Below are 27,909 nucleotides of genomic sequence, written 5' to 3'. Positions count from 1 at the left end.
GCCTTTTCAATATAAAATGTTTTTCGCAGAAGTGATAGTCCGTAATTCTGCGATTGCAGCTCTTGTTTACTTTCTTTCAATGATTCTCCCCGAACGGAAAGTAGACCCACCAGGAATTAATGAGAAACACATGAAGGAAATGTATGATTACATTGTTGGTAAGTGTTTAACACATCTATTTAATACAAGATAAGAATTATATATACGATAATTCTAGTAGGCAATCCTCGGGTGAATTCGGTACTCTCGGCCGAGTTTAGACGAGTGAAGATATCTCATGTTTGTGTTCATAATGAACATGATGAAGGTAGTAGTTATACGTAATTATGTTGGTTAAGTTTTTTTTTTCTTATGATTGATGGTCTGTGTTTTAAAGGATGAAAAATGTAAAGCTTCTATACGATAAGATTTCCTATATTGAAAAAGATAAATATATGATAAATGGACAGAGAGCTTACTTAAAATCATGTATCGAATATTTCGTTTTATGTGGCAATGTTAATGTTCCAAACCAAGTTAACTATAAGTGAATATTAACCGGTTTGAATTCACGATTTCAAAACAGTTCAAACGAAACACTCTCCGTGATTAATCCCCATGAGTAGGTCAGTCAAGATCACAACTATCTCACGAAAAATGATTAAAACAAAAATGTTATACTTTAGGCGATGCTGTGGTTAATGGAAATGATCTTAGCTTCTGTGTCAATTTTTTCAAACATCTTTCGTTCGTAGTCAAATATCCATGTTTGGGAAAAATAATCATGGCATTATATGTTAAGATCCCATTGATTACTCAAAGGATAAACTGACAAGAGATAACCTTTTGTGTCTTAAAAAGTATATTTTTAGACAATTAAATACACAAATACTCTAATGCAGGAATTTTATAATAAATTAGCTAAGTTGGAATCTAACCCATTTCTACATCATTTAGGAGACAGATTAATAAAAGCAATTTAGGAGACAGATTAATAAAAGCAATGTAGGAGACAGATTAATAAAAGCAATGTGTGCTTGTTTCTGAATCCTATTTATTCCATGTATCAGAATTGTATACTATGTATTGATTTAACTGAATAAAATATTGTTTAAACTAACCCATTTCTATTATATTGATGACTAATTTCTAATTTCTAAGAATATCACCCATTATTTCTATGAAATATTTCAATAAATTTACTTCTGCACACCGATGATATTGTCTCACTATCCGAGGCAAAACAAGACTAACACAATAAAATAAATAAGCTAGAATTCTGTTGTGAACATTTTTGTGAAGAAGTAAATCTTAAAAAAGACAAAGTTTACAATGTTCAATACATCTGGCAGTATAAATCATAGATGCACAGCTCTATATGAAAAGACACAAACACCCAAAATACACAACTTTCTTAATTGTGTTACTTTAAATGAATCAGGCGGCTTTTGGAAACCAGATATGGTTTATATAAGATAGGTTTAATAGGGGCATTAGCTGTCAAATTGATGATCACCGATTTTAATCAAACTCTCATATTTTATTTATATCATACTGAAACGTACATCCAAACTACGAAAAGCAAAAAGAAAACAATCAACAAAGCATGCTATAATTAGTCAACAATTGGAGTATATTATAAACAAGACGCCATCTCATTTACCAACGAGATGATATCCGTAGACATGGTAGAATGCCAAAAGTATATGTCCCGATATAAACATTAATATAAATATAAATGATTCTTATTATAAATTTGAAAATACTTTGAACAACCAACGACAAATATATTTTACTCCCGTAGTGGTATTAACCATATATGGATTCTTAAAAATTCTAAAGAACTTCTGGACAATTTTAAATCTCGGTCTATTTCTGAAATTAATTCTAACATAACTTTTGATTTTTTAACCCTGTATACCAACATTCCCCATGTGAAATTATAAAATTGTTTTAAATAAACATTGAATGACAAAATTTCTTCTTAAGTGACGTTTACATTTTTTGACGTCAGACACGCGAAGCAATGAATGTGGTTTTTAATTTGATAGATGCTTTTGTTCTTTTTTGTAAATAATTGTTTGTTTTGATATTGTAACACAATGATGACTGCTGTACCCATATTTTGATTATTTTATTTATAATGTCTGTTTTGTTCACACATCGTTGTAAATATAACGGAATTTGATAAGACTGTCGTACAAGTGAGAGGTTTAGCGCTATAAAACCAGGTTCAATCCACCATTTTCTATATTTGAAAATGCCTGTACCAAGTCAGGAATATGACAGTTGTTATCCATTCGTTTGATGTGTTTTGTCATTTGATTTTGCCATGTGATTAGGGACTTTCCGATTGAATTTTCCTCGGAGTTCAGTATTTTTGTGATTTTACTTTTTTTTTTTATATGATTGATATATTAGGAAAGACGCTTATGTGATTGCCAATTATATGACACAAATATACAATTTACGTGTGATAGCTGAAACGAGTGGGGAAAATAAATTCCTTATCTCCAATTTAAAACAATTACAAGGATTAAACGCCTTTTTGTTTTAGATGGGTGTCTTAATTAAAATCTATAGATTTTTTTTTATAATTTGTCAAAATGTAGTTTATATTATTTTTGTTTCCAAAATATGACAAAAAGTATGGGTCACCGGGCTTTTTTTTTTACGCTACAGGTTGTGCAAAATTGTCAGATTTTGTATAAATTATGAATGGAAAACCCAATTTTGTGTTATTAAAAAAAAAACTACACCATAGAATGTTAAGATAAAATATGAGAAGATAACTCTAATAATATGCTTATAAGAAAGAGAAAAAATGGGGTCACCGGACTCGTTTTCTTGCTAAATTTTAAAATAGGTAAATTCACAACACATTCTATCTATAATTTATAAAAATTATTTTATCTGATTTATCTCCCCTTATGTGAAAAAGTTGAAAAATAATAATCAAACAAAAATATTCTGTTTTTTTTTTTTTAAATACAGCTGTAAAATACATAATTTTCGATATTAACATGAACAGTCTTACACATGAATTACATACTACTCACGAAATTTGCCCATTTCCTTTGAGATCAAGACCGATTGTTATCTGCTATTTCAAAATCTAAGACGGAGGAAGACACCCCAGCTACCTTAAAGGAATTTATTGGTGCATCAACTGGACCAAGTCACTCTCAAACATATCAAAAGGCGTTTAATCCTATAATTGACAGACACGCACGTGGAAACGTATGATAACGACTTTTCTAGTTCTATCTGATCTTATGTCATAGATTATAAAAGAGCATTGGTTTTTTTTTTCCTGTATTTGATTATTTTTTGTTGTTGGTCGAATCAGTCGACAACATGGATAGTTCGATGGCTCGCTTGTTTTACTAATGACATTATTTTCATTTAACAACTAAGCATGCTTATCACATGCGTAAACTATCGCTAGTTGAGGGTTATATGGAATGCAGCATCAATATGAGTTCAAATGAATCATTGATATGTGTGTCTTAATCGTATATAATGCTCATGTGACATATTTAATGAAAAAACTATTCATTTTTTCCTTTTAATTAAAATTCTCCACTCAAACGCATATTTTTTTTATCTGGCTATTTATAAGGCTCCGGATAATTGGGTGGCTTTCATTCACTGAAGCTAAACTATCACACAAAACTGAATTGTTCCGTAGACTTAGCAGAGATTTAATAGAAAAAAATAAGTACTTTCAAAATATCTGCAAAAGAAATAAGCACTTAAAAATATGGCCGTATTTTGGAGAATTAGATCTTTACCCCCTACATGTAATGGTAGGTATTTGAACAAACAGGATAAAATATTTTAAACAATATGCTATCACAAATTGCACCCTATCTCTCGTACGTGTGATATACATATAGATGTGGTGCATTTCTGTTAAGGTTTGTCTGGTGTTAGAAATAATCTTGTTGACAAAATGTTTAACATAGATAATACAATTCAACAATTGAATACACATTTCTTTTTTATTTGCATAATGTTCCTAACAGACAAGGACAATGTTATATTGGCAATGATTTGTCAAATATTGGTCGTGTAAAATGAAAGCAACAATAAAGTATACATTATATTATTATGTTATGCTGCTTTGAGTTAAAGAGAGATAAACAACCATATATTCACTATAAATAAAAATGCAAACAAATAATATCGAGGTGGGATGTTCAGTAGATCTGCATGTCGATTGAAGGGGCCAGAGTAATAAACAATTGGTAATAAGATACATCGCGTTAGCACGACAGGATATGATTGTTTTATCCCGGTGTCAGTCAGTCCGTCCGTATGTTAATTCCTCCTGTTTTTATAATGTCGATAATAGCTTTCAAGACATTCTTCATGTCCTCAAATATTTGAATAGATTGTAACACTTTTACCATTGCAACTTTGTACTTGTTTGGTTTTATAACTATTTTGATCTGAGCGTCACTGATGAGTCTTATGTAGACGGAACGCGAGTCTGGCGTATTAAATTATAATCCTGGTACCTTTGATAACTATTTAAACCACTGGGTCGATGCCACTGGTGGTGGACGTTTCGTCCCCGATGGTATCACCAGCCCAGTAGTCAGCACTTCGGTGTTGACATAAATATCAATTATATGGTCAATTTTATAAATTTCCTGTTACAAATCTTTGAATTTTTCGAAAAACTACGGATTTTCCTTATCCCAGGAATAGATTACCTTAGCCGTATTTGGCACAACTTTTTTGGAATTTTGGGTTCTCAATGCTCTTCAACTTTGTACTTGTTTGGCTTTATAACTATTTTGATCTGAGCGTCACTGATGAGTCTTATGTAGACGAAACGCGCGTCTGGCGTATTAAATTATAATCCTGGTACCTTTGATAACTACATTTTATTTACACCACTGGGTCGATGCCACTGTTGGTGGACGTTTCGTCCCCGAGGGTATCACCAGCCCAGTAGTCAGCACTTCGGTGTTGACATAAATATCAATTATATGGTCAATTTTATAAATTTCCTGTTACAAAACTTTGAATTTTTCGAAAAACTAAGGATTTTCTTATCCCAGGAATAGATTACCTTAGCCGTATTTGGCACAACTTTTTGGAGTTTTGGGTCCTCAATGCTCTTCAACTTTATACTTGTTTGGCTTTATAACTATTTTGATCTGGGCGTCACTGATGAGTCTTATGTAGACGAAACGCGCGTCTGGCGTATTACATTATAATCCTGGTACCTTTGATAACTATTTTATGAAGATAACATGGCATTCAGAATTAGGAATATGGCTAATCCTAATAGGTCGATGTGTGCAGCCGGTATTTTTTAAATGAGTAGACACTTTGTGCACTCTGCAATATACCAAAGGCAAAATTATTTTTTTTCTTTAGCCCTAACGGAGCTGAGAGTCTGTTCTACGCTGTGGTAAGACACGTGTTTTGAGTGCAGAATTGATAGGCAAGAGTGATAAATACAAATTACGTTAAGAAAAGCAACCGGAACCTATATTGTTTTTAACTAAACAATACTGTCCTAATTATTTTTATTTTAATCTAGCAAGATTTCGTTCAAAAAGACAACTTTCGTATGTCTGTATCTCGAAAAGGGCTACTATTGACGTCTATGGAGAAAGTAATTGTTTCTGTCAATCTATACAGCGTCGATATGTCTTGATCATAAAGCTCAAAAAGCGTCAAAAACAGTAATTGTATTTGATATTTGATGTGATACAGTATTTTTTGGTGTCAAATACTAAGTACATAACTGATCATCGAGTGTTTAAGCTATAGCCCTTTTCATATATGTATTGCGTTTTACATTAAAAACAAGGGTGGGTTAGAACTTCGACTTTCTGTAGAGAGAATATGTCATTTTCTGAAATTCTACATATTTGTTTGGAAGAAGCATGCACACATCTAGAGTTTGGATATACAAATCGGTGTTAAAACATGACAATCTCGACCTAAGTGTTGTTATTGAAATTACAGAATTCAGTGAAAATTGACAGAGTAACCCCTTTATAACATTAGAATATTCAGTGACACTTGAATTTCAAACTTGAAAAGTTAGAATAGGCACACAATTCAGAGTATGACTAATCCTTATTGGTCGATGTGTGCAGCAGATATTTTTTTATTACTAGATACTTCGTGTACTCTGCATCATACAAACAGGCATACTAGTAATAATAAATTTTCTTTAGCCTGAACGGAACTAAAAAGTCTGTTCTACGCTGTTATGAGACACGTGTTTTTGAGTGCGAAATTGATAAGCACAGTATATAAGCACACATTACGTTAACAAAAGCAACGGGAACCAATACATTTTTTTTTTACTAAAAATACTGTCCTTATAATTTTTCTTTAATTCTAGCAAGGTCTCGTTCAAAAAATCAATTTTCTATATATATATGTATAGTCTGTGTCTCGAAAGAGGCTATTCTTGTCGCCTATCGGGACATAAATTGTTTTTTGCAATTTATAGCAACAGTTGTCTTTAGGACGACCATACCGCGCCGCCATTTCTTTTGAATTAATTCGATAAATCTTGTCTTAAATCAGATTTCAAATGTTCTCACATAACCTAACAAACGTGATATATGTGATGAATGTATTGTGGAAAAGTTAATAAACATATGTATTACTGTTTATACAATACAAACTTTGCAAATGCATTTTTACTTCAAAAATGTTTTTAGCGAAACATATTTTGCTTTGCTAACTTTCTGAAGTTGATGATTTCCGAAAGGGACATTTCCTTTCTTCGCAATAGATTTCAGCTTATTCGATAACATAAATATGCATACGTAATTATAGATTTTGTTAATTATATTTTCTAGTAGGAGCTGGTTCAGCTGGTAGTGTTGTTGCAACTCGATTATCGGAGGATTGTGAAACTTCAGTTCTTTTGATGGAAGCTGGATCATCTGATTTGGAACCTGATGACGTAACTCAAATACCATTTTTGTGGTATTCCCTTATAGGTTCAGAGAAAGATTGGGGATATCGTTCAGTACCACAAAAATATTCACATTTTGCTTACAAGAATGAGGTATGTATAATTGTTTGATATAATTTGTGTATACATTAATATGATTAAGATGAAAATTTGGAGGGGTCAGCATTTAAAAAGTTTTACAAGATGTTGTGACCAACTTTATTCAATATAATAAAAAAAAATCTCTGGTTTAAAGGGGTAGACCTTGGGTATGGGTGACAACCCTTACACATGTATTTAAAGTAATTTGTTTTTTTAGTGTAAACAATATAATTGTATTATGAATAATACAAATTACAATATACATTCACATTTACAAATAGGACTCAGAAACACGCAACAAGTGCTTATGTTAATCTGTGTCCTTGTTTAATTGGATGCAATATACACAATTAAATCAAAACTCTATGCTCTGTTGCATAATAAAAGGAACTGAAAAAGAAAAGGAAAATATAACTAAGAATTTGGGGTGTTTTTCAACTTTGCAGTTATTGAAACAGTGATCAAACATTTATGTTGTTTGCATTTGGTAATGAGAATGATACAGGAGCATCTAAGAAAAGTTAACAAGTTTGATTCCAACGCGCATTACATTATTGAATTCATTTTTGTAAAGAATAAAAAAAGCAAAAGCAAAAAAGGTAGAAAACTGAGGAGTTTTTGAAATGACTTCTGACATTATTGAGATAAATCGTTAACAGATTTGGAAACAAATTGAATTGAAAACAAGTGGATCGTTGAACAATGCAGTAATAAGGTTTTGGCGCTAAGCTATTGGTTGATAGAATGTACTTACCTGCATGTCTTTGGTTTTCAAACACAAAAGCAATATTTTTGAAGATATGATCTTAACGTCAAGCATAGTGCAAACTACTGGTAACACATAACCTACAAAAGCACAAAAATAGTACTAAGATAGTGACAGACTGGAAATAAACGTCTACGTAATGGACGACGGGGGAATTTTGTAGACTTGGGGAAGGAAACCTTTTTTTTTCCTTTTAAAATTAACCCTAGTTAGTTATTATTTTGATTCCTGGGACCATCCAATTTTCACTCAAGCACGCATAAATAATGCAAAAAGAGATTGTAGAAAGTTTTGTTGGGAAAAAGGAATGTTGTCCAAAATGAATTTTTTTTCTTATGTCTGTAAACATTTTTTTTTTTAAGGTTTTGTAAATTCCAAACGGTCAAAATCAACAAAAGTTGTGATTTTCAAGGTTTATGAACAATAACTATTTCAGTATTTTTTTGCAAGAATGAAACCCTTTTTTTTTTCTTATTTTTTTGACAAAGTTTGAAAAAATAATGTGTTATTTTATGGCTAGAACTTTCGACTTTAGACTTGTTCACTGATTCTAAAACATTTATCTTTAACCTCAAAGATGTGAAATCAAAACCTCCGGATTGCTCATGTGCATCGTAAATATACAATTATAGTCAAACTGGTCATGTTATTACTGGCGACCTTGGCATCGTAACCAATGAACAAATAAGAGAGTTGTTAGCCAAAATATAGAATTCCCCAGTCTTTCAACTGGAAAAAGAACTTCAGGTTACTGATGGATGTAGTTGAAGACTATATGTCAGAAAATGGGTAAAGCGCGAGCCAGATGAACCAGAACTGGACACTTTGTCTGAATGGATTAAAGCTTTTCGATCATACCTTCAGAAACGCATTCAGAAACTACGATGTACTATGTTCAAGAACCCGGAGGTTGTGAATGCTTTATCATCTTTGCATGACAAATATTGCGTTGTTCCAGCAGATAAAGCCTCCAATACTTTTGTCCTTATATATAAAAACCATTACTTGGAATGTCTCACAAAAGAGTTTGGAATAAACAACATACCTGGTAATCCTACATATTCATTTACATCATTTACAAAGGATGAACTTTAACAAAATCACAAATCTGTCCTTCTTTTTTTTTTGGTATTAACATCAAAGAAAACGAAGAAAATATACCGTCATTATACTGGATACCAAAACTTCACAAAACTCCTTATAAAGAACGATACATAGCTGGATCATCAAGATGTTCAACTAAACATCTTTCTAAAGTGCTGACTACTATGCTTTCTTCAGTAAAAGATGGTCTTCAAAAATATTGTGATGAAATATATTCAACCAGTGGTGTCAATCAGATGTGGATTCTTAAAAATTCTAAATATCTATTACTAAATATAAGATCACAATCTCTACAATTTTGCAGCAACATTTAAACTTTTGATTTTTCTACGCTTTACAGTACTATTCCCATGCTGAATTGAAAGATCGACTTCACCATCTCATTAAACAGAGTTTTTTTCTTTAAAAATAGGAATCGTAGATATAAATTTCTTGTTTTGGGTTACAATAATTTTTATTTTGTGAAGAACCACACTGATCATACTGATTCTATCAGAAAATATTTTGAAGATGATATTATCAAAATGCTGGACTTTTTGATCGACACTATATTTATGAGTTTGGAGGATTGATATTTCAACAGACAGTCGGTATACCAATGGGTACCAATTGTGCACATTTACTGGCCGATTTGTTATTGTACTCGTATGAAGCAGAATTCATTCAGAACCTTCTAAAAGACAAACAGAAAAAGCACCTTGCGAAATTCTTTAATTTTACTTTCAGATATATTGATGATGTCCTATCACTGAATAACCCATATTTCAGTCAGTACTTACATCTCATATATCCCAGTGAACTTGAAATTAAGGATACCACTGATACTAGAAGGACTGCTTCATACCTTGATCTTTTCCTTAATATTCACACAGATGGACGACTTCACACTAAAATCTATGACAAACGGGACGATTTCAACTTTCAATTATCAATTTCCCATTTCTCAGCAGTAACATACCCTCTGCTCCATCGTATGGTGTTTACATATCTCAGTTGATACCATATGCTCGTGCATGTTCACACTATACGGACTTCATATACAGGAGTGTGCTCTTTACGCAGAAACTGCTCCAACAGAGTTATATGGAGGAAAGATTAAAAATGACACTCCGTAAATTTTATGGACACCATCACGAATTGGTTGATCTATACGATGTGTCTATGCCTAAACTAACTAACGACATTTTTTACCACGTCTTATATTGTGGTTTACCATCTACGTCGCTTGATTTGCTAAGTACCGAACGTGACCTTTTCCCGAATATGACTGTTTTGTCGAGTGTGAATTCGCATTGCTATTAGATGTGTCTCGGTATTTATACATCCAACATTCATGTATATAGTTATGATGTTTCTTTTGTAAGTCTTGTTAGATACTGTGCTATGTCTTATCGTTTGTGGTTTCAATTCTATTTTTATTTTCTATATGTATGTTAAAGTTAAGATAATTAATCAGCTAGTTCATTTATATGATTTTTAGTTTAAAGCAACTATATGCACATGATTTATTTGTTTTTACACAGTTTTGATTTAGAAGAAAAACCGACATGGTTAGATAATACAAATAATTACACCATTACTAACACAATTCTATTATATTAATGTTCGTGTGATGGTTAGAAAATACATAATAACACCATTACACACTTAATAACAATTTTAAATTCCAGTTTTAGAAATTTACCAATGACGTCACTTTTTGTGGCGTTGATACATTCGTGCGATGCACAGTTCATAACTCTATTGTGGTGTACTGGTGTACTGTCGTAAATTAATGGGAGGTGTCCGTTGTATTATGTGGTTTTTATGTTGTAATATACTATTATCTTATTTATCTATATATTTCACTGTCCTGAGTGTTCTTGCATTTATTTGTACTGTATTCCTGTCACGTAATGTTGTCATTTTAGCGGTATTTTTAACATTGCCATATTAGCGGGAGGTTTGGCTAGCCATATAACCAGGATCAAACCACCATTTGTTTTCTCTTGAAAGTACCTGTACCAAGTCAGGAACATAGCAGTTGTTATCAAATAGTCAGTTTCTATGTATGTTGGAGTTTGTTTTTGTAGCAGTACAGTGTTTCTGTTGTTCCGTTGTTTTTCTCTTATAGTTCATGTGTTTCCCTCGGATTTGGTTTGTGACCCGGATTTGTTTTCGTTTAGTCTTTTTATGACTATTGAACAGCGTTATACTACTGTTGGCTTTATTTGTGGTTACCAATGCGTATACCTCTAAACATGTTAAACGGAAAAAAAAGCAAATCGACAAAGAATAAAACGCAATATTTCCTAACAGTGCAGCAGACATTGATATCCTAAACGACATACCTTCAAAGTCAAGCATACGGTTTTGAAGAGAAAGTCGAATACTACATGTACTAGTTCCACTTTGTAAATATTATTTCTATTAAAGAATAATTTAATTTTGGATGTAACACGTCTTCTGATTGGCTGAAAGTGTTTTGTCTATCAGCTCATAGACATAATTTTGTCATGTGACCACGACGTCATCAACGTTTTTATCATGATTTACTCCTTTTTAAAATTAAATTATAAGGAATGACTTAAATATTTTTTCTGTCTATTCGAAATAACATAAAAAATGTGGTGCACACTTTAAAATAACCCGCTACGTGGGTTATTCAGTGTGCACCACATTTTTTATGTTATTTCTTCATAGACAGAAAAAATATTACAGTCATTCCTTAATTGAAAAAAACGATAATTAATTAATTAATTAACAAATTGTATAGAATTAATTCACTTATGTATTTTCAACATGTCATAGCCAAAATCCGGTCCTCTTTCAATCTATTTTGACGTCATAATTAATTGCGACTAGGTATGCATTTTTTAATTGAAATTAGCAATATGACGAATTGATATAGTGATATGGTCCCCTATCAGAGCAGGTGTATTTTTATCTTCGGTTTTTGATGTGTTTCATGGGATCGACCCTTTATGTTTATTTGCAGTGTTTTGTCAACTGTTGTCATGTCTAGACATGTTCGTGTATGTTTTGGCGCAAATACAAAGTTTCAATCCTGGTATCTATGAGAAGTTTATTCATTAGTTTGTATTTCCTCCTTTCAAAATACACAAATTTGAGATAAAACATGTGAAATAAGTAACTGATCAATACATAAATTTCCATTCTTATTTTTAAGTTTTATTCCCTTGTTCGGTGTCATATTTTTTTTGTGTTTTTCATCTCATCGTTTATTATTTTACAGGCACTATATAGCACACTAAATTTCCGCGAATGAAATTTAAGAAAATGCCTGTACCATCCCAGGAATATGACAGTTGTTTTCCATTCGTTTGATGTGTTTGAGCTTTTGATTTTGTCAATTGTTAAGGGGCTTTTTCATTTTGAATTGTCCTTGGAGTTCGGTATTTTTGTTGTTTTACTTTTAAAAGGCCGCTCTTCTTGTTCCTAACATTGAAATCATCTGGAAATCAATCGTATTTGGAGAAAGGTCGACATACATTAATCGAAGAGTAAATGAGACGCAAATAATATTAAAAACTGGTCATTTATACCATGTTAGTGATAGGCACATATACTTATCCAACAATAATCTCTAACAGACTGTCAAATTATTGGCATATACAACAATACTTAATGTTTTAACAGGAAGTCTTTCTATTAAAATAGATAAGTTACATACCTCAAGGCAAAGTACTTGGAGGATCCTCGTCAATAAATGGACAAAACTTTGTGAGAGGCAGTCGTAACAACTATGATCAATGGAAACAAGAAGGAGCAGTCGGATGGGGATATGATGATGTGCTGCCCTACTTCAGAAAACTTGAAAATGCTACACAAACATCATACAGAGACTCAAGTAGGTTATACCTATCGAGTTATGAGAACAGTCTTATTGTGTTATATTTAGCGCCAGAACATATACAAAGCCCCTTAAAAGAAAACATACAACTAATTGGAAAACCGTTGAAAAACACATTTTTTCTACATTGCTGTATGCATATAAGGACAGTGTACACACAGAACCTAATCGGATTGATATCTTTTTATAACTATCCAAACTCTTAATAGATGAGATATTTCAATATTTTCTGTTTTAAAGTTAATGATTAAATAAACTAGAACAGGAAACTTATGATGTCATTTAAATTGGCATGCCGTACACAAAAACAATAACATGAATTACAAGCGTTTTTGTAAGTTTTTAAGAATTTTAGTAAACTTAGGAAAGGTTGTGTCGATCGCATACAACAAAATTTTTCCAAAAAATATTGTTTATAGAGTTTATGTGTTTTAACAACAATCACCATTTACAGATTTTCTTTGTTCTATTTATACTTTTTAAAAATTTTGCCACTTTTTGGTGGAGTTCGTGTTGCGCAGTCTTTGGTTTTCTATGTTGTGTTTTGTGGACAGTTGTTTGTCTTTTTGTCTTTGTCTTGCCGTGGCGTTTTCAGTTTGTTTTGGATTATGAGATTGAATGTCCCTTTGGTATATCTTTAACTTCTCTTTTTTTAAACGTTCTTGAAATTAGTGTTTAACAATGCTACTCAACTTCGTAATAGTTTTGACCTCTCATTTGTTTTGATTAGAGTGCAAAAGACGGTATAACATACTTAATTATGAGTCTGGTACCTTGAAGGCCTTTTTTAAAGGAATCTTTGTCTCATAAGGTATGACCAGCTATCAGAAATGCAATATCATAGTTGTGATTTTTTCTGTCAATCAAATGTTCATAGAAAGTAAACATCACTGACACACTTAGGTTGACATACCCTAAATATACAGGCCGTAGCCAAATTAGGCACAACCTTTTTGAATTTTTAGATAGTGCTTTTCAAATTCGAAATAGTTTTCATAATTTGATTGGAGGTGGAAGAACGTCTGACGTAAGAAGCTACAACCTTGTTATCTTTGGCGAATTTTTAAATTATGCATATCGCTTGCATGGTTTAATCAATCAAAACATATTTGAACTAATTTGAACATTCTGGACATTAAGATTTTGTCTCGCCGGAGACGGCAACGGCTGAGGCGTTGGCGTAAACAATTGTAAAATTTTCTGCTGAAGTTAGTTTGATAGGAACTACAGTAACTTGTGATAATTCATTGATATTTAACACAAAGTTGCATTACTATCAGTACATATTAGTTTGACGACTATTTTGAGGCCTGGCCTCCTAGATCATGGTTCAGCAACTTTGAATTAACTTGCAATTTTCAATGTTAAGCTTTCGGCTTAAGTTAGTTTGATAGGAACTACTTGTGATAGATCATTGATATTTAATATGAAGTTGCATAACTATCAGTACACTTCAGTTTGTCGACCATTTCGAGGCCCTGCCCACAAGATCATGATACAGGTACTTTGAATTAATAGGCAATGTCGCTGTCCTTCAGATTGTCCTTTTCTGCATTTTATGCCGAAAGGCAAGACATATCTCTGTGTCAACAGTTTATTTTTTAATCATCTACAGAAATTGATTTTCAATAATATATATAAGTTCAAATGTTTTATAGCTTTACGAGGACTTCATGGACCTATAGTAATAAAAGAGACTAATGGGAGTATTTTACAGTCATTTCACCATACAGCGGCAATGGAAATTGGTTTTTCTACAGTAGATTGTAATAGCGATAATCCGATAGGTAGATTAGTATTTAGTATTCAGGGCGATCATATAAAAACTGTAACTTAAACAGTAAGTTACCTATATTCAAATCTAGATAATCTTTAAAGAATATACACTTCCAAATGAAAACATGAATAAATAGCTGAACTCAAAGCAGAGTGAAAGTGGTTGTGTCAACAAGGTTAGTGCCTCCTGCTATGTATGCATTATTCGCCATGCATCAACACATTTAACAGTCCATTGCTGTTATAGAGATGTTTTAAGGTCCATCGCATCATGTAGCATTGATATGCGGGTAAAATCATAATACTATTGGTAAATATGATATCTTAGGAATTGCATGAATGTGTTCATTACGGTTAATCTGATATTTTTACGGTAAGATTACGTTAGATACACTTGTAGATATCAAATTATCACAAATTTGTAACATGACGAATCAACATGCAGAATTAGTAGAAACTTAGGTTTTTTTTTGCCCAGTGTGGACGACACGTAACTTTGGAAGCTATACATGTATGCAATGCGTACAATTTTGAAATTTATACATTTTTGTATTGTGTGATTTAGGGATTGTGAATGAACGTCTAGTTCTTTATTTCTTAAAGAGTTAAAAGGTACCAAGACTTACAGATATATATTTAGTATAAACTTCACATCTAATACAGGAATTTCTTGAGTTAAACATTCTGGGTGGTGATGTTGAGTATCATTTAACATGTTTGATTTACTTTGCAGTTTTCCCTTTATTTGCTTTTGTACTTTTATGTTTCTTTTGATTTAGAATAACCGTGGAACTAGGTTTGTTTTTTGTTTTTGTTTTTTTTTGGGGGGGGGGGGGGGGGCGTGGAAGGGGGGGGGAGGTGGGGCTTTACATTTTTTTCAAGACCATAATGTTGGGAAATTACTAAATAATCCGAAGTAGTCTTTTAAGAACAGCGATTACCGTCATAGGTCAAAATCTGATGAATTAACTGCTCGGTAAAGGTTGCCTAAGCCGATTTGGCACATATTTTGGATTTGTTCTGCATTGCTCTTTAACATCGTGTTTGCTTTTCGCGAGGGTATTAGTAGCCAAATAGTCAGCACTTTGTTATTGTAAGATAATTTCAGCTACAATTCTTGAAAGGAATAATCAGATCACGGATTTCATTATTTACTTGAACGATGTGTCAATACTGATATCAAAATGTCCAAAATATGGACACAATAAAAAAGTTGTAATGCTGAAATACCTTTCAAGTCTTACCTTGTAGTGACTATTACCATGTATTACACCTGTAGTACTTGTGGCAATTCCGAAAGACCAACACAAATACACAAAATGTGATTTATATCAGCTCGGATTATCTGTTAAACTAAAAAAAAAAAAAAAAACAGCACATACATAATGACATTTTTTTCAAATAATGAAAATTATAAGAGAAATATCATATCTTGAATTTAGATGTTTTTTGGTTTCTGTTTTATTCAACCTTTCCTATATATTTGTGTAAATTGTCTTTAACTAACACTTATGTTATATTTATCATTGTTTATCAGGAAATAGTTAAATATATACTATTACATTTCATATTTTCTTTTGTTTACTATTAAAAATCTATAACGGAAGAAAAAAAAATTGTTTTACTAAATGAAATGTATTTTACATCAAATAGGTTTCTGTAAAAGTCAGACAAATGTCAAAAACGGCAAACGTTGCAGTACATCGGCCTGTTACCTTCGGCCAGTTTTAGAAAGACGTAACTTGCAAGTCAGTTTGCGGTCTCATGTCACTAAGGTACATATGTTTTATTATGTTTCACTTTAAATTTTCAATGATCATGTTAAATTTTAAATATACAAATATAATCGAAATTTAGAGGTGGAAAGTAACAAAGTAGAAACAATAGTTATATTGAAAATATAGCTATATAGCCTATTATAATTTTGTTTATGAAATAAACAGTTATGCCGGTCTGTGAATGGATTGAATTGACATCATATTGCTTTGATTAACTGTTAACCGATTACAAATTAGCTGAAAAATAATTTGGATCACGACTTAAACTGTTTCAAAACGGAGCTTATGTTTTCCTTATTGCTCAGTGAATATTGTGTACAAGAACTCTTGATAACTTTTTCACAGGAAAAACGTAGGCTTCATTAAAAATACAAGTCGCATGGAAACGCAATCAGGTAACAAATTAAGGAAAACGTAATTTTAAATATTGTTCCTGACCTTTAAAGCTATGCTTAAGCAGTTAACCCTGCATAGTTACTCCTGAAAGTAAGATGTCCATGTAGCCATAGTGACTTATTTACACAATTAGAGATGTGATTATTGTTTCAGGCAAAAGCATGCAAAATTTTCAACGATTTTTAATCGCAATGCATAACCAAGTGATACATTATAGTTTTACTTTGAATATCACTCTATTAATCACTTTGATACGTAATCCATAGCGCACATATGTGTCCGTTGTCTACACAAGTAATAAAACGACTGTGGCCAGGAAAGCATGACAACCCGCAGTTTCAACGTTAATGAGGTTAATTTGAATTTGACGCCTAGCGTTAACAAAAAAGGTTAACATTTGTCTACTATGAACATAATTGCTGGTAAATTTTACCCAAACAAAAACAAAAACACTAAATAAAACTGACTTATATTAAATGGGAAGGTTTAACCAGCCATTAACTTAAGCCCACACGACAGAGCTACAGGGGAGGTAATGACGTCGCTAAAGTAAAATGTTGTATTTCGCGACGTCAAACTGTGACATATTGGGAACGAGATGCATTTTTTTATTGATTTTAATTATTAGCTGGAAAACGAGTACTAGGACCCCTTTTTTAAAATGGCATTTGGCTTGATTATGTATGAAGATAATTAGTACCATTTAAAACAAAAAAAAACCGATGAATTTCCCTTAAATTAAATAAATGTACAGCAAAAAATGCTGTTTTTTTTTTCTAAAATCTTGAAAATTTACTAATTTTTTATTTGAACTTTAGCACAAATTTATAAGTATAGATATGTAAGAAGATTTTCAAAATGTTTTCATAAAATTCCACTCATGGTTATCTATAGGATAGAAATGTCCAAGAAACTGAAATATGGAGTAAACTTCATACATTTCGACCACATTTATCTCTAAAAGTAGCACACGAAGGTATATTTTAGTACATGTTTAAATTGACTAGGTGAAAAGTACATTTGTGACTTGTATGCACATTTTTACAAACAAATCATCGTTGGATCAAAGCTGTGCCTTTAACCATGTATTTTCATTTAAAATGTCTATCAATCATAAATACTCAAATTTAATTTTAAAACCCATCGGGCAACTTTTCTGCTTGATAATAATAAATGCTAAAATAACATAACAAAAATACCTAACTCCAAGGCAAATTACAAAAAGAGGAATTTTATAAAAGCTGACAAAATCAAACACTATCAATCAACGGAACAAGTGAAAAAACAATTGCCATATTCATGACTTGGTACAGCCATTGACTGAAAAAAAAATAGTGGGATAAAAACATATCTGTAATCTATATTGTATAGGTTTTAATAAGGAGTAGTTAAAGCTGTTGGTGTTGAATTTGTAAAAGATGGCAAGAGACGACGGGTATTTGCAAAACATGAAGTAATTCTTTCAGCTGGAGCAATAGGCTCTGCTCAGATTTTAATGCTCTCAGGAATCGGTCCTCGCAAACATCTTCAACAAATGAAGGTAACGTAATTAATTATTTTCACGTTATACATTTAGGTTTCCGTATCAGGCATAAACAACTGTAATGTCAAAATGACAACCGTTCTGTAGCTGCCAATACATATATTGATTACAAAACAAAGATGTCTTTGCAAGTTTCATGAACAAGTCGATTTTTTATGATGATTTTGCAGTTTTACAAATTTGTTAGTTTTATGGATTGAAAAACAATTCTTAGTTGAAAACGATTAACTGAAGTGAATAAATACTTATTTATATACATAAACTAATTCAGTTAAAAAAAGACATTAACAATGAATCCTTCTGATGTTTTCCCAACATTCACCAGTTTCACTCCAAATTTAGTTGGATTCAAACAAGACTTAATCGAGGTAAGCAGCTGAACTGCTTACTTATGTTCAGATAACATTTCACTTTAACTTAGTATGCACATATATATTGCTGTCTAAATGAGTTCTGATTATTTGTATCGTGTTCGTGTAGTATCATTGATGCTTTCTCTACACCTTCATTGATTTTTAGCTAGTTGGTTATGATTTTTATTATATTCTAATTATATTCACTGTTCCGAAAAAAATTGGCAAAGAGTATTTGAGTAACATAAGACACGTTCTTATTCAAACAAAAAGTGAAAAGAATTGAAATGTTCCATATATCAAAACTAGTTATAAAAGTAATATTGAGCCAAAAAGTGCTATAAAGTACTGCATATACATATATTGGCGATAGTACTTTATCGATTTTAAAATCTCATAAATTGATTAAAAATACAGATCAAGACGCACACCACCTGTTTTGGTCCTCATTCTTATCCACGTTAAATTTTTCACTACACAATATTGTATGCAAGCGGGATCAATAAACCTGTATTTATACATCAGACCGTACTGCAATGGTTACCGAAATTTTGGATACATCAAACCAGGCATTTTATATCTGAAAAACAGGCTATATATGCCCTCCATTTTAGAATTCATTCATAGATTTACCTTTATGCGTAGGAACTATTTTGTTTAAAATATATGTACTACATTCCAGTATGTTCTTTTTTAACCGGGCTCGATTAGGTGGTGTTACATCTTACAAAGTCTATCGAAATTATTTTTGCAAAGAATTCCGCTCAAGGCGGTGTTAGGGGCCGTCTTACATTTGCAGTGAGTTGAGAATTTGTTCTCCGTGTTGAAGGCATCACTGTGACTTTGAGATGAAGAACAGCAATACAAGCGATGTTCCTTTGCTTTTTGTGTGTGTGTTTTTTTTTTTTTTTTTGCTGTTCATAAACTGATTTTGTGTCATGGATCGATACCCCATATCCTTTGTTTTTCTATCAATGTAACGAACAAAGCTGAGGACATGTACTTCAAAAAAGGAGAAAGCCGCAAGCGTCGATATGATGGAAGTGTCGCCTGCTATGCATGAGGACATGCAATAATGTAAGCAAAGATTTTATCAAAAACAGTGGGTTTGGTGTCTTGCTCAGAATATATCTAATATGTGATATATCATCTTTTATAGATACCATTAAAAGTTGATCTGCCTGTTGGACAGAACTTGTATGATCACTTGACATTCCTTGTTCAATATAATATTACTGCACCGTTAAATACTAATAATAAAAAAGCGGCTGAACCAGATAGAATTCTAGACTATATTTTCAACAGAGAAGGTAAGTAGTGCAACTTAACATTCAATGAATCTTTTGGTTCAAATGTTTCATAATTACGTTTTGTTCGTATAGTTATAGATGCCACGTAAAATGTACTCTACGATTATCTTAATAAATCACGTCTATTCAAAGAAGACGTAAGAATCTATAAAGTGTTAAAACAAAACAAAATACGATATTTAATACGCGCGTTTCGTTTACATATGACTCATTGACGATGCTCAATTAACAAAGTTTCAATTGGCCAAATTCAAAAGAAAACATTGTATACCTTAGAGATTTTTGCCATTCACCTGACTATGATGACACAAAATGCGCTATGTAAAATTTTTAAAAACAAACAAGAATGTTTTACTTAACATGTTTAACTACGGATATCATTGAATCCGAAAAATAACATGACTACGCATAGCAAAAAAAAATTAAAAAGACAAATTCTAAGAAATCAGCAATTTATAAACTTGTTATTATTGATTAATTTGTATTTGCAGGAATTTATTCAAGAAACGAAGCTGGAGGGGTAATTCTACAAAATGTCAACCCACTAGATACAAGAGGTCCACAAATTGAACTTCTGTTGACTAACCTTGCTTATGAAAAGGGTTTTGTTTTAGACCCAAACCTTGCATTTAAAAAAGAGGTATACAAAAATCCGTTTCAGTTTAAATTTAGTATCTTTGATAATATTTTTTCTTGAGCATTATCTGCTTTCACATACAATAAGTGTTCTCCCTCTTATCTTCATACTGAGGAGATAAATGGTAGAATACACAATCAATACATATAGTGACAGTCTAAACTATGAAACCTCATAAGAGGTTTTTGCTCTCTGTTGATAGCCTCACTGTGACTTCGAGATGAAAAACAGCAATAAAACCGTTTTTTCTCTGCTTTTGTGTGTGTTTTTAGCTGTGCGTGTACTGGTTTTGTGTCATGGATGGATACCCAATATCCATTGTTTTTTTATAATAGAAGTTTTGCCATGGCGTGTCCATTTTCACTCTGACTCATAAGTTTTGGTATTATTCGCATCTTTTGTCTCATGTTTTTAACTTATTTCAAGTCTCATTAGGGGATTTTAGTTGGTTGCAACTGCATACAATGTTTGGCTATTATAAGTTTGAAACCGAATTATTTTGTTAAACTATAACGTTATCTGAATGATGTTGTTCCATACTATATGAAAATCACCTCTGGAGTGGCAGTTTAGTGCTGGAGAATTAATTTTAACTTTAAACTGTTCCTACATTTTAGACAAATCTGACACTTCTAGTATTAAGTGAAAAGTAAAATGTTAGATATGTCTTCGATATCAGTGATTAATTGTGAACGACATATTTCAACCAGGATATGGTTATTACTATGCTGATGTTATCTCAAATAGAAAACAGTGCAAATCATGTTACACCTATACTGTATATTTACAGTAAACTAACAATTTTGCTATGAATATAAAATACTTATTACAAAGTGGTGATAAAATAAGTCAATTAAGGGATTCATTGCGCTTTAGAGAACAACTGATGTGATTAACTAGATATATTTCTTGTTTAATAAAACTATAATTACTTAAATATACTATATTCCTTAATAAGTACCATTTTAAGTCTTTATAATCAATACATTTATAGAAATTGTTTTGATCACTGTAGGGGTGTTTCAACATAGATTTGTCGTGTGTATACGAAGAAAGTATACTAACAACATTTTGTAATTGGTGATTGGATTTTTTTTTAATTTGATTGCGTTAAGAAAGATTTTGGATAGGTACATGCAGTTACTAAAACACATTTAATAGTTGTTTTTTTTAAACACATGCTGTATATTTCTAATACCTATATTACATTTCAGATTGTAAAAGAGCATTTAAAACGTGTTGATCCACATAGTTTTGTAGTAGTTATGTTCTTATTACAACCAAGAAGTAAGGGTCATTTGCGGCTTTCGAGCAAATCGTCGTTTACTTATCCTTTAATAGATCCACGATATCTTTCTCACCCAGAGGATATTGAAGACTTTGTTAGAGGTACAATTAATGATATAAAACTAATGTTTGAGTTCAAGTATCTTTCTAAGCTTTTCGTGAACTGCAATATAATAATGACGTAGCTTCCATGTTCACGTAAAGCAGATGATATTTTTTCTGTGTTTGAACAAATCAGTTTTACAAATTGATAGTAAATGTAAAAAATGGTTTTCTGCAGTGCCTGCGGCAATTTACGCAGTTTTATTGGCGAAATATGCAAATACATTTTGTAATAGATTTGAGCAAAGGACTTGGCGTATATATATATTTTAATGACAAAATCTTATAATGAGGATATGTTTGCATTTTTTTTTTTATTTTGACCTAAACTCAAAAGTGAGAAGCCCTTAGACAACTCTGCACAATAAAATTGAAAAATAAAATTATTGTTATCTGACAAACAAGTCTTCTTTTATTATCTCATCTAAGGGGCTAACACATTTTCTTTACTTAACCTTATCCTTTGTTTAGAAACTTATTCAATGTGGGTGCCTTGCTCTTTGTGCTATTCTAGATGAAACTTTAAAACATTTTATTTTTACTTTTATATTTGGATCCAACATGAAATTCCTAGATATTTCATTCAGTTCTAATGCAATAAATGCATTCATTGAACCTATTTGTGTGAACTTATTTACATCAGTGTTCCTTTTCTTTTTTGTTAATTGTTATATCAGGAATACTAAAATACAAGAAAAAAGCAACGACGCAAAAACAATAACACAAATATAGCAACCGAAACACAAAAAAAAAATGAATCTTACTTAACAGCTATAAATAAAACTGATTTAACAAAAACAAAAATACTAAGAAAAACACATATAGTTTAAGATGTAAAAAAGTTTTTCTTTCTTTAATAACATCTAAAATTTCCATTAGAACATGCTATTAAATGAGAATGAAATAGATCAATTGGCAACACTAATCATGATATTGCAGCAAATCGATACTCTTATCGGAATAAGAAATTCCCATAAACAAATAAAAGAATGCACTGAATGATGCACACATACAATGGCACATCTATTTGAAAGGACAGTGTCCCGTCTGAGAATATTAATCAGAATATTTTGTCGAAATGTTTTTCGTAATTTTTAATATTTCATAATTGTGTTTACTTGTGTGATAAGGTTATTAAAAATACTAACGTGTTGTATACTGTTCTGCTTTAAGTGCAATTTTGGCCATGGTTTCGTTTTCGACGTCATCTACTCTCAGAATACGCTCATGGCCATTGTTTTGTCCTAATAATTCAGTGATTGCATGTCATTGACAATGGATTCTCAGCATTTTGATTCCTCCTTGTAAAATAGTTTTTGTTTGACACTCTTAATTGTTAACTCACAATCATTAGAGGAAATGCTCAAAATAATCTTGGATTTTTTAATTTTTTTTAAAGTCTGACTCGTATACTTTCAGAACGTACAACATTAAGTGAACCCTGAAAATTGGATATTAATGTTTTCGAAACCAACTAAACATTTTATCTTTTACTTGGTACATGTATATTTATGAGACAACTACAAAAATTATTGTATAAATATGAGTTAAAGACATTATCTGCGTAAAATATATAACATTTGTATCATTTGTATCAATATGTTCAATAAGACAGGAGATAATTAGGAGATACATCGTTATTATGTTTATTCAAATGTTGTCGAATGGTATTCATTTTAATTTTCTTTTGTTGTTCCCGAAAAACAACAATTGTCTTCCTAATAAAAATGTACTTCATTTCATTTGTCCAAAAAAGAGGTACTATGACCAATATTTTGTTTTAAATTTCTCTTTCCAAAATATGTATAACACCCAACATATCCAAATAAGCATATTTTCAAAATTAAAAACTCAGTGAAATGTAAGAAAAACAATATATTGATACTACAATCCCAATATAAATAGGTAATTTTATAAAAAAAATATATCAATCGTAATGGTTCTGAAATAGTCTGAATATAATTTCAGGCATTCGATTGATGCGTTCGTTAGAAAAAAACTGATGCATGGAAATCTATCGGTGCCACTTTGGTAAGGCAAGATGTACTCGGACATTGTAGTGAAGAAATCTATGATTCTGATAATTACTGGAGGTGTATTGGACGACATTTCCTAAGAACTGGATATCACTTTATAGGTACATGTAGGATGGGATCAGTTGATGACCCGTCAGTTGTAGTAGATTCAAGATTGAGGTATGGCGATAATATATGCGGTATTTTATTTTACAAAAACATGTTGCTCTCATACTTTTAGATTGTTACGTCTGCTTTTTTAATATTGCTGTTCATAACATTTTGATATTTTAAAAAACAAAACGTCAAATACTGCACCAAAAATGGTCTACTTTTGAAATATTGCCATATATTTATATAAATAAGTCAATGCATTACATAAATATCAGTTTGTTATAAGATGTCATATACAAAGATATTAAGGTTTTACCCTATCATTCCGGATAACACATTTAGTCATATAAGATTTTATAAAAACAAAATTGTGTGAAATGGTAATTTTACGTCACATATAACAATTTGATAAAGCACAATATCACAAACAAAATTATAACTACCATTTATATTCCTAAATGTTCAGATTAAATCATCCTATTTATAAAGGATTGGATATTTCACTTTTTTAGAAATTGCAAGAGGATAACAAAAGTTCAGATAATTCCTCCTCTTTACATTCTTCTGGTTTAATGAATTATTTAGAGATGCAAAAATAATTAATATAAAGGATTCGAAGTATACAATATTCGTGTAAAAAATTCGTAAGGGATTCCGAGGAACCCTGTGTCTCGCCTGCTATTGCTGCTGTTAAAGTGTAATGTTGACTTAAAAAGTGAGTCCATTTATCAAAATACAGAATTTTTAAAAAAATCAATCTTTTTCTTTAGATGCTATTTCTTGGCCTTTAAGGTTAGCTTCTGTCCAGTTTTATAAAAATCGACGAAGGTTTACAAATTGATCATGTCAAAACAATTCAATCCCAGACTGTCCGTAAATGTTAACAAAAACGTGGTCCGTCTATCTGAAAAATACTAAAAATGAAAACAAATATACTTGAAGTGTAACAAACTTTAACCCCTAGACTGTATCTAATTGTTAACTATATAAAAAAACTAAGTCCATCTATCAGTGAAATACGGAAAAATGAAATTAAATGTTTTCTAAATTTTACTCTGGATATATTCGTTTGCTCATAAACAAGCTTCTGTCCAAATTTCATAAAATTCCATGAAGGTTTGACAAAAAAAAATGTTGATGACTGAAACACTTTATCCTCGGACTAAACCTGAGAGTAAACTGTAAAAAAAAATTAAGTCCATTAATTAGTAAAACACGGAAAAATGAAAATAAATATTTTCAAAATTGTGCTCTGGATACTATATTTTGGAGATGCTCAAGCTTCTGTCCAAATTTCATAAAATTCCATGTAGGTTTAATGTTGACACTGCCGACGCCGACGACTGAATCTAGGATTGCTATGTCTCGCTTTCACGAAAAAAGTTTTGCAGGCTCGACAAAAAAAAACGTTATAAAATCCATGCGTCCGAAACGCTTTTCTGGATTTACCTTTATCAGGAACGCTCAAAGCAGAATATTTGAAAGCCAATGATGTATAAGAATCTAAACAGTTGAAACTCGCTGCTTTAGTTATGTTGTTAATCCATTCATTAGTATACAACTTATCACACAATTGCATTACAGGGTTATTGGTATCGATAAACTAAGAGTGGTTGATGCATCCGTTATGAGATATCTTCCTTCGGGTCATACAAACGCAGCAGCTATGATGATTGGAGAGAAAGCTGCAGGCATGATCAAACGAGATAAAACTCATAGATATAAAATCTAGACCTATGATGACTAATTCAAACATTTTATCGATTGATTTGTGGAAATCATTTGCTGACTTGATAAAAAGATGCTTTAATTGAATAGAATTGGGCAATTTTAATTGAAGATATTTTTTCTGAACTTTCCATATGTGAAGGTGATCTTGCGTATACAATAAATTTAACTATAAAAATTATGTGTGTTTTCTTGATAGCGGACAGATTTTTATATCACAAGTATAAATAATGTCTTCATGTTAAGTAGATGTGCATTGTTGTCAGGATTGTTTTCTTCAACATTTTGAAAACATTGGAATCATCAAAATTGTCCATAGCACTTTTCATGCATCACAAAAAAGCGTTAGAAAATATTGCATACTATAAAGTGTTTTTGGTTTTTGTTTTCTTCCTTGTTTTCTTTGTAATAGATACGTTCTATTTTATACTTCATTCAGTCTTCAAAAAAAGCTTTTACTGATTTATGCATGTACATTCACATTTGTCTGCATCACACAGTAGTCAAGTCGCTTCCAGTACACCCGTTATACCAAGTATAGTTAATTTTTTAAACAATCCGACCAAGTATTGTGAACTCCCAAAACAATCCTACCAAGTATGGTCAACTTCACAAGCAATCCTACCAAGTATAGTCTTCACAGACAATCATACCAAGTATAGTGAACTTAAAATACACTCCTACCAAGCATGGTCAACTTCACAAACCATCCTAAAAAATATAGTGAACTTCACAAACAATCCTACCAAGTATAGTAAACTTCACAAACAATCCGACAAAGTATGGTCAACTTCACAAATAATCCTAACAAGTATGGTCAAATTTACAAACAATCCTACCAAGTACAGTGATCTTCACAAACAATCCTACCAAGTATGATCAACCTCACAAGCAATCCTACCAAGTATAGTGAACTTCATAAAAAATCCTACCAAGTATGGTCAACTTCACAAACAATCCTACCAAGTATGATCAACTTCACAAACCATCCTACCAAGTATGGTCAAATTAACAAACAATGCTTACAAGTATGGTCAACTTCACAAACAATCCTATCAAGTATGGTCAACTTCACAAACAATCCTGCCAAGTATGGTCAGCTTCACAAACAATCCTACTAAGTATAATCAACTTCACAAACAATCCTACCAAGTATGGTCAACTGCACAAACAATCCTACCACGTATAGTCAACTTTACAAACAATCCTACCAAGTATGGTCAACTTCACAAACAATCCTACCAAGTATGATCAACTTCACAAACCATCCTACCAAGTATGGTCAAATTAACAAACAATGCTTACAAGTATGGTCAACTTCACAAACAATCTTATCAAGTATGGTCAACTTCACAAACAATCCTGCCAAGTATGGTCAGCTTCACAAACAATCCTACTAAGTATAATCAACTTCACAAACAATCCTACCAAGTATGGTCAACTGCACAAACAATCCTACCACGTATAGTCAACTTTACAAACAATCCTATTTAGTATGGTCAACTTCACAAACAATCCTACCACGTATAGTCAACTTCACAAACAATCCTGCCAAGTATGGTCAACTTCACAAACAATCCTACCAAGTATGGTCAACTTCACAAACAATCCTGCCAAGTATGGTCAACTTCACAAACAATCCTACCAAGTATGGTCAGCTTCACAAACAATCCTACCAAGTATAGTCAACTTCACAAACAATCCTACCTAGTATGGTCAACTTTACAAACAATCCTACCAAGTATAGTCAACTTCACAAACAATCCTACCAAGTATAGTGAACTTCACAAACAATCCTACCAAGTATGGTCAACTTCACAAACAATCCTACCACGTATTGTCAACTTCACAAACAATCCTACCTAGTAAAGTCTTCACAAACAATCCTACCTAGTATGGTCAACTTCACAAACAATCCTACCAAGTATGGTCAACTTCACAAACAATTCTACCAAGTATGGTCAACTTCTCGAACATTCCCACCACGTATGGTCAAATTCACAAACAGTCCTACCAAGTATAGTGAACTTCACAAACAATCCTACCAAGTATAATCAACTTCACAAACGATCCTACCAAGTATGGTCAACTTTACAAACAATCCTACCAAGTATGGTCAACTTCAC

General features: G+C 31.8%; 2 protein-coding genes across 3 annotated transcripts in view; both read left to right on the top strand.

Moving 5' to 3' along the window:
- Positions 1–27,909, top strand: part of LOC127706394 (sulfotransferase 1B1-like) — a 262,668-nt gene that overhangs the window by 101,541 nt on the left and 133,218 nt on the right. The gene's annotated exons all lie outside the window — the stretch shown is intronic.
- On the top strand, positions 140–14,581 carry LOC127705634 (glucose dehydrogenase [FAD, quinone]-like). The gene is made up of 4 exons (XM_052209960.1): positions 140–158; positions 6,822–7,033; positions 12,552–12,741; positions 14,403–14,581. Exons 1-4 carry the CDS (start codon positions 140–142, stop codon positions 14,579–14,581), a joined length of 600 nt encoding a protein of 199 aa, XP_052065920.1.

This window comes from Mytilus californianus, unplaced genomic scaffold (genome assembly GCF_021869535.1).
Source record: "Mytilus californianus isolate M0D057914Y unplaced genomic scaffold, xbMytCali1.0.p SCAF_6, whole genome shotgun sequence".
Taxonomy (NCBI): domain Eukaryota; kingdom Metazoa; phylum Mollusca; class Bivalvia; order Mytilida; family Mytilidae; genus Mytilus; species Mytilus californianus.
The sequence above is the reverse complement of the archived record's forward strand: the minus strand, read 5'-3'. Positions and strand labels throughout refer to the sequence as shown.

Excerpts from the sequence above, each read along its gene's own strand:
- LOC127705634 (XM_052209960.1), top strand. Across the intron at positions 7,034-12,551 it reads ATTTTGCTTACAAGAATGAG|ATAAGTTACATACCTCAAGG; the intron begins GTATGTATAATT and ends CTATTAAAATAG. Across the intron at positions 12,742-14,402 it reads AACATCATACAGAGACTCAA|CTTTACGAGGACTTCATGGA; the intron begins GTAGGTTATACC and ends AATGTTTTATAG.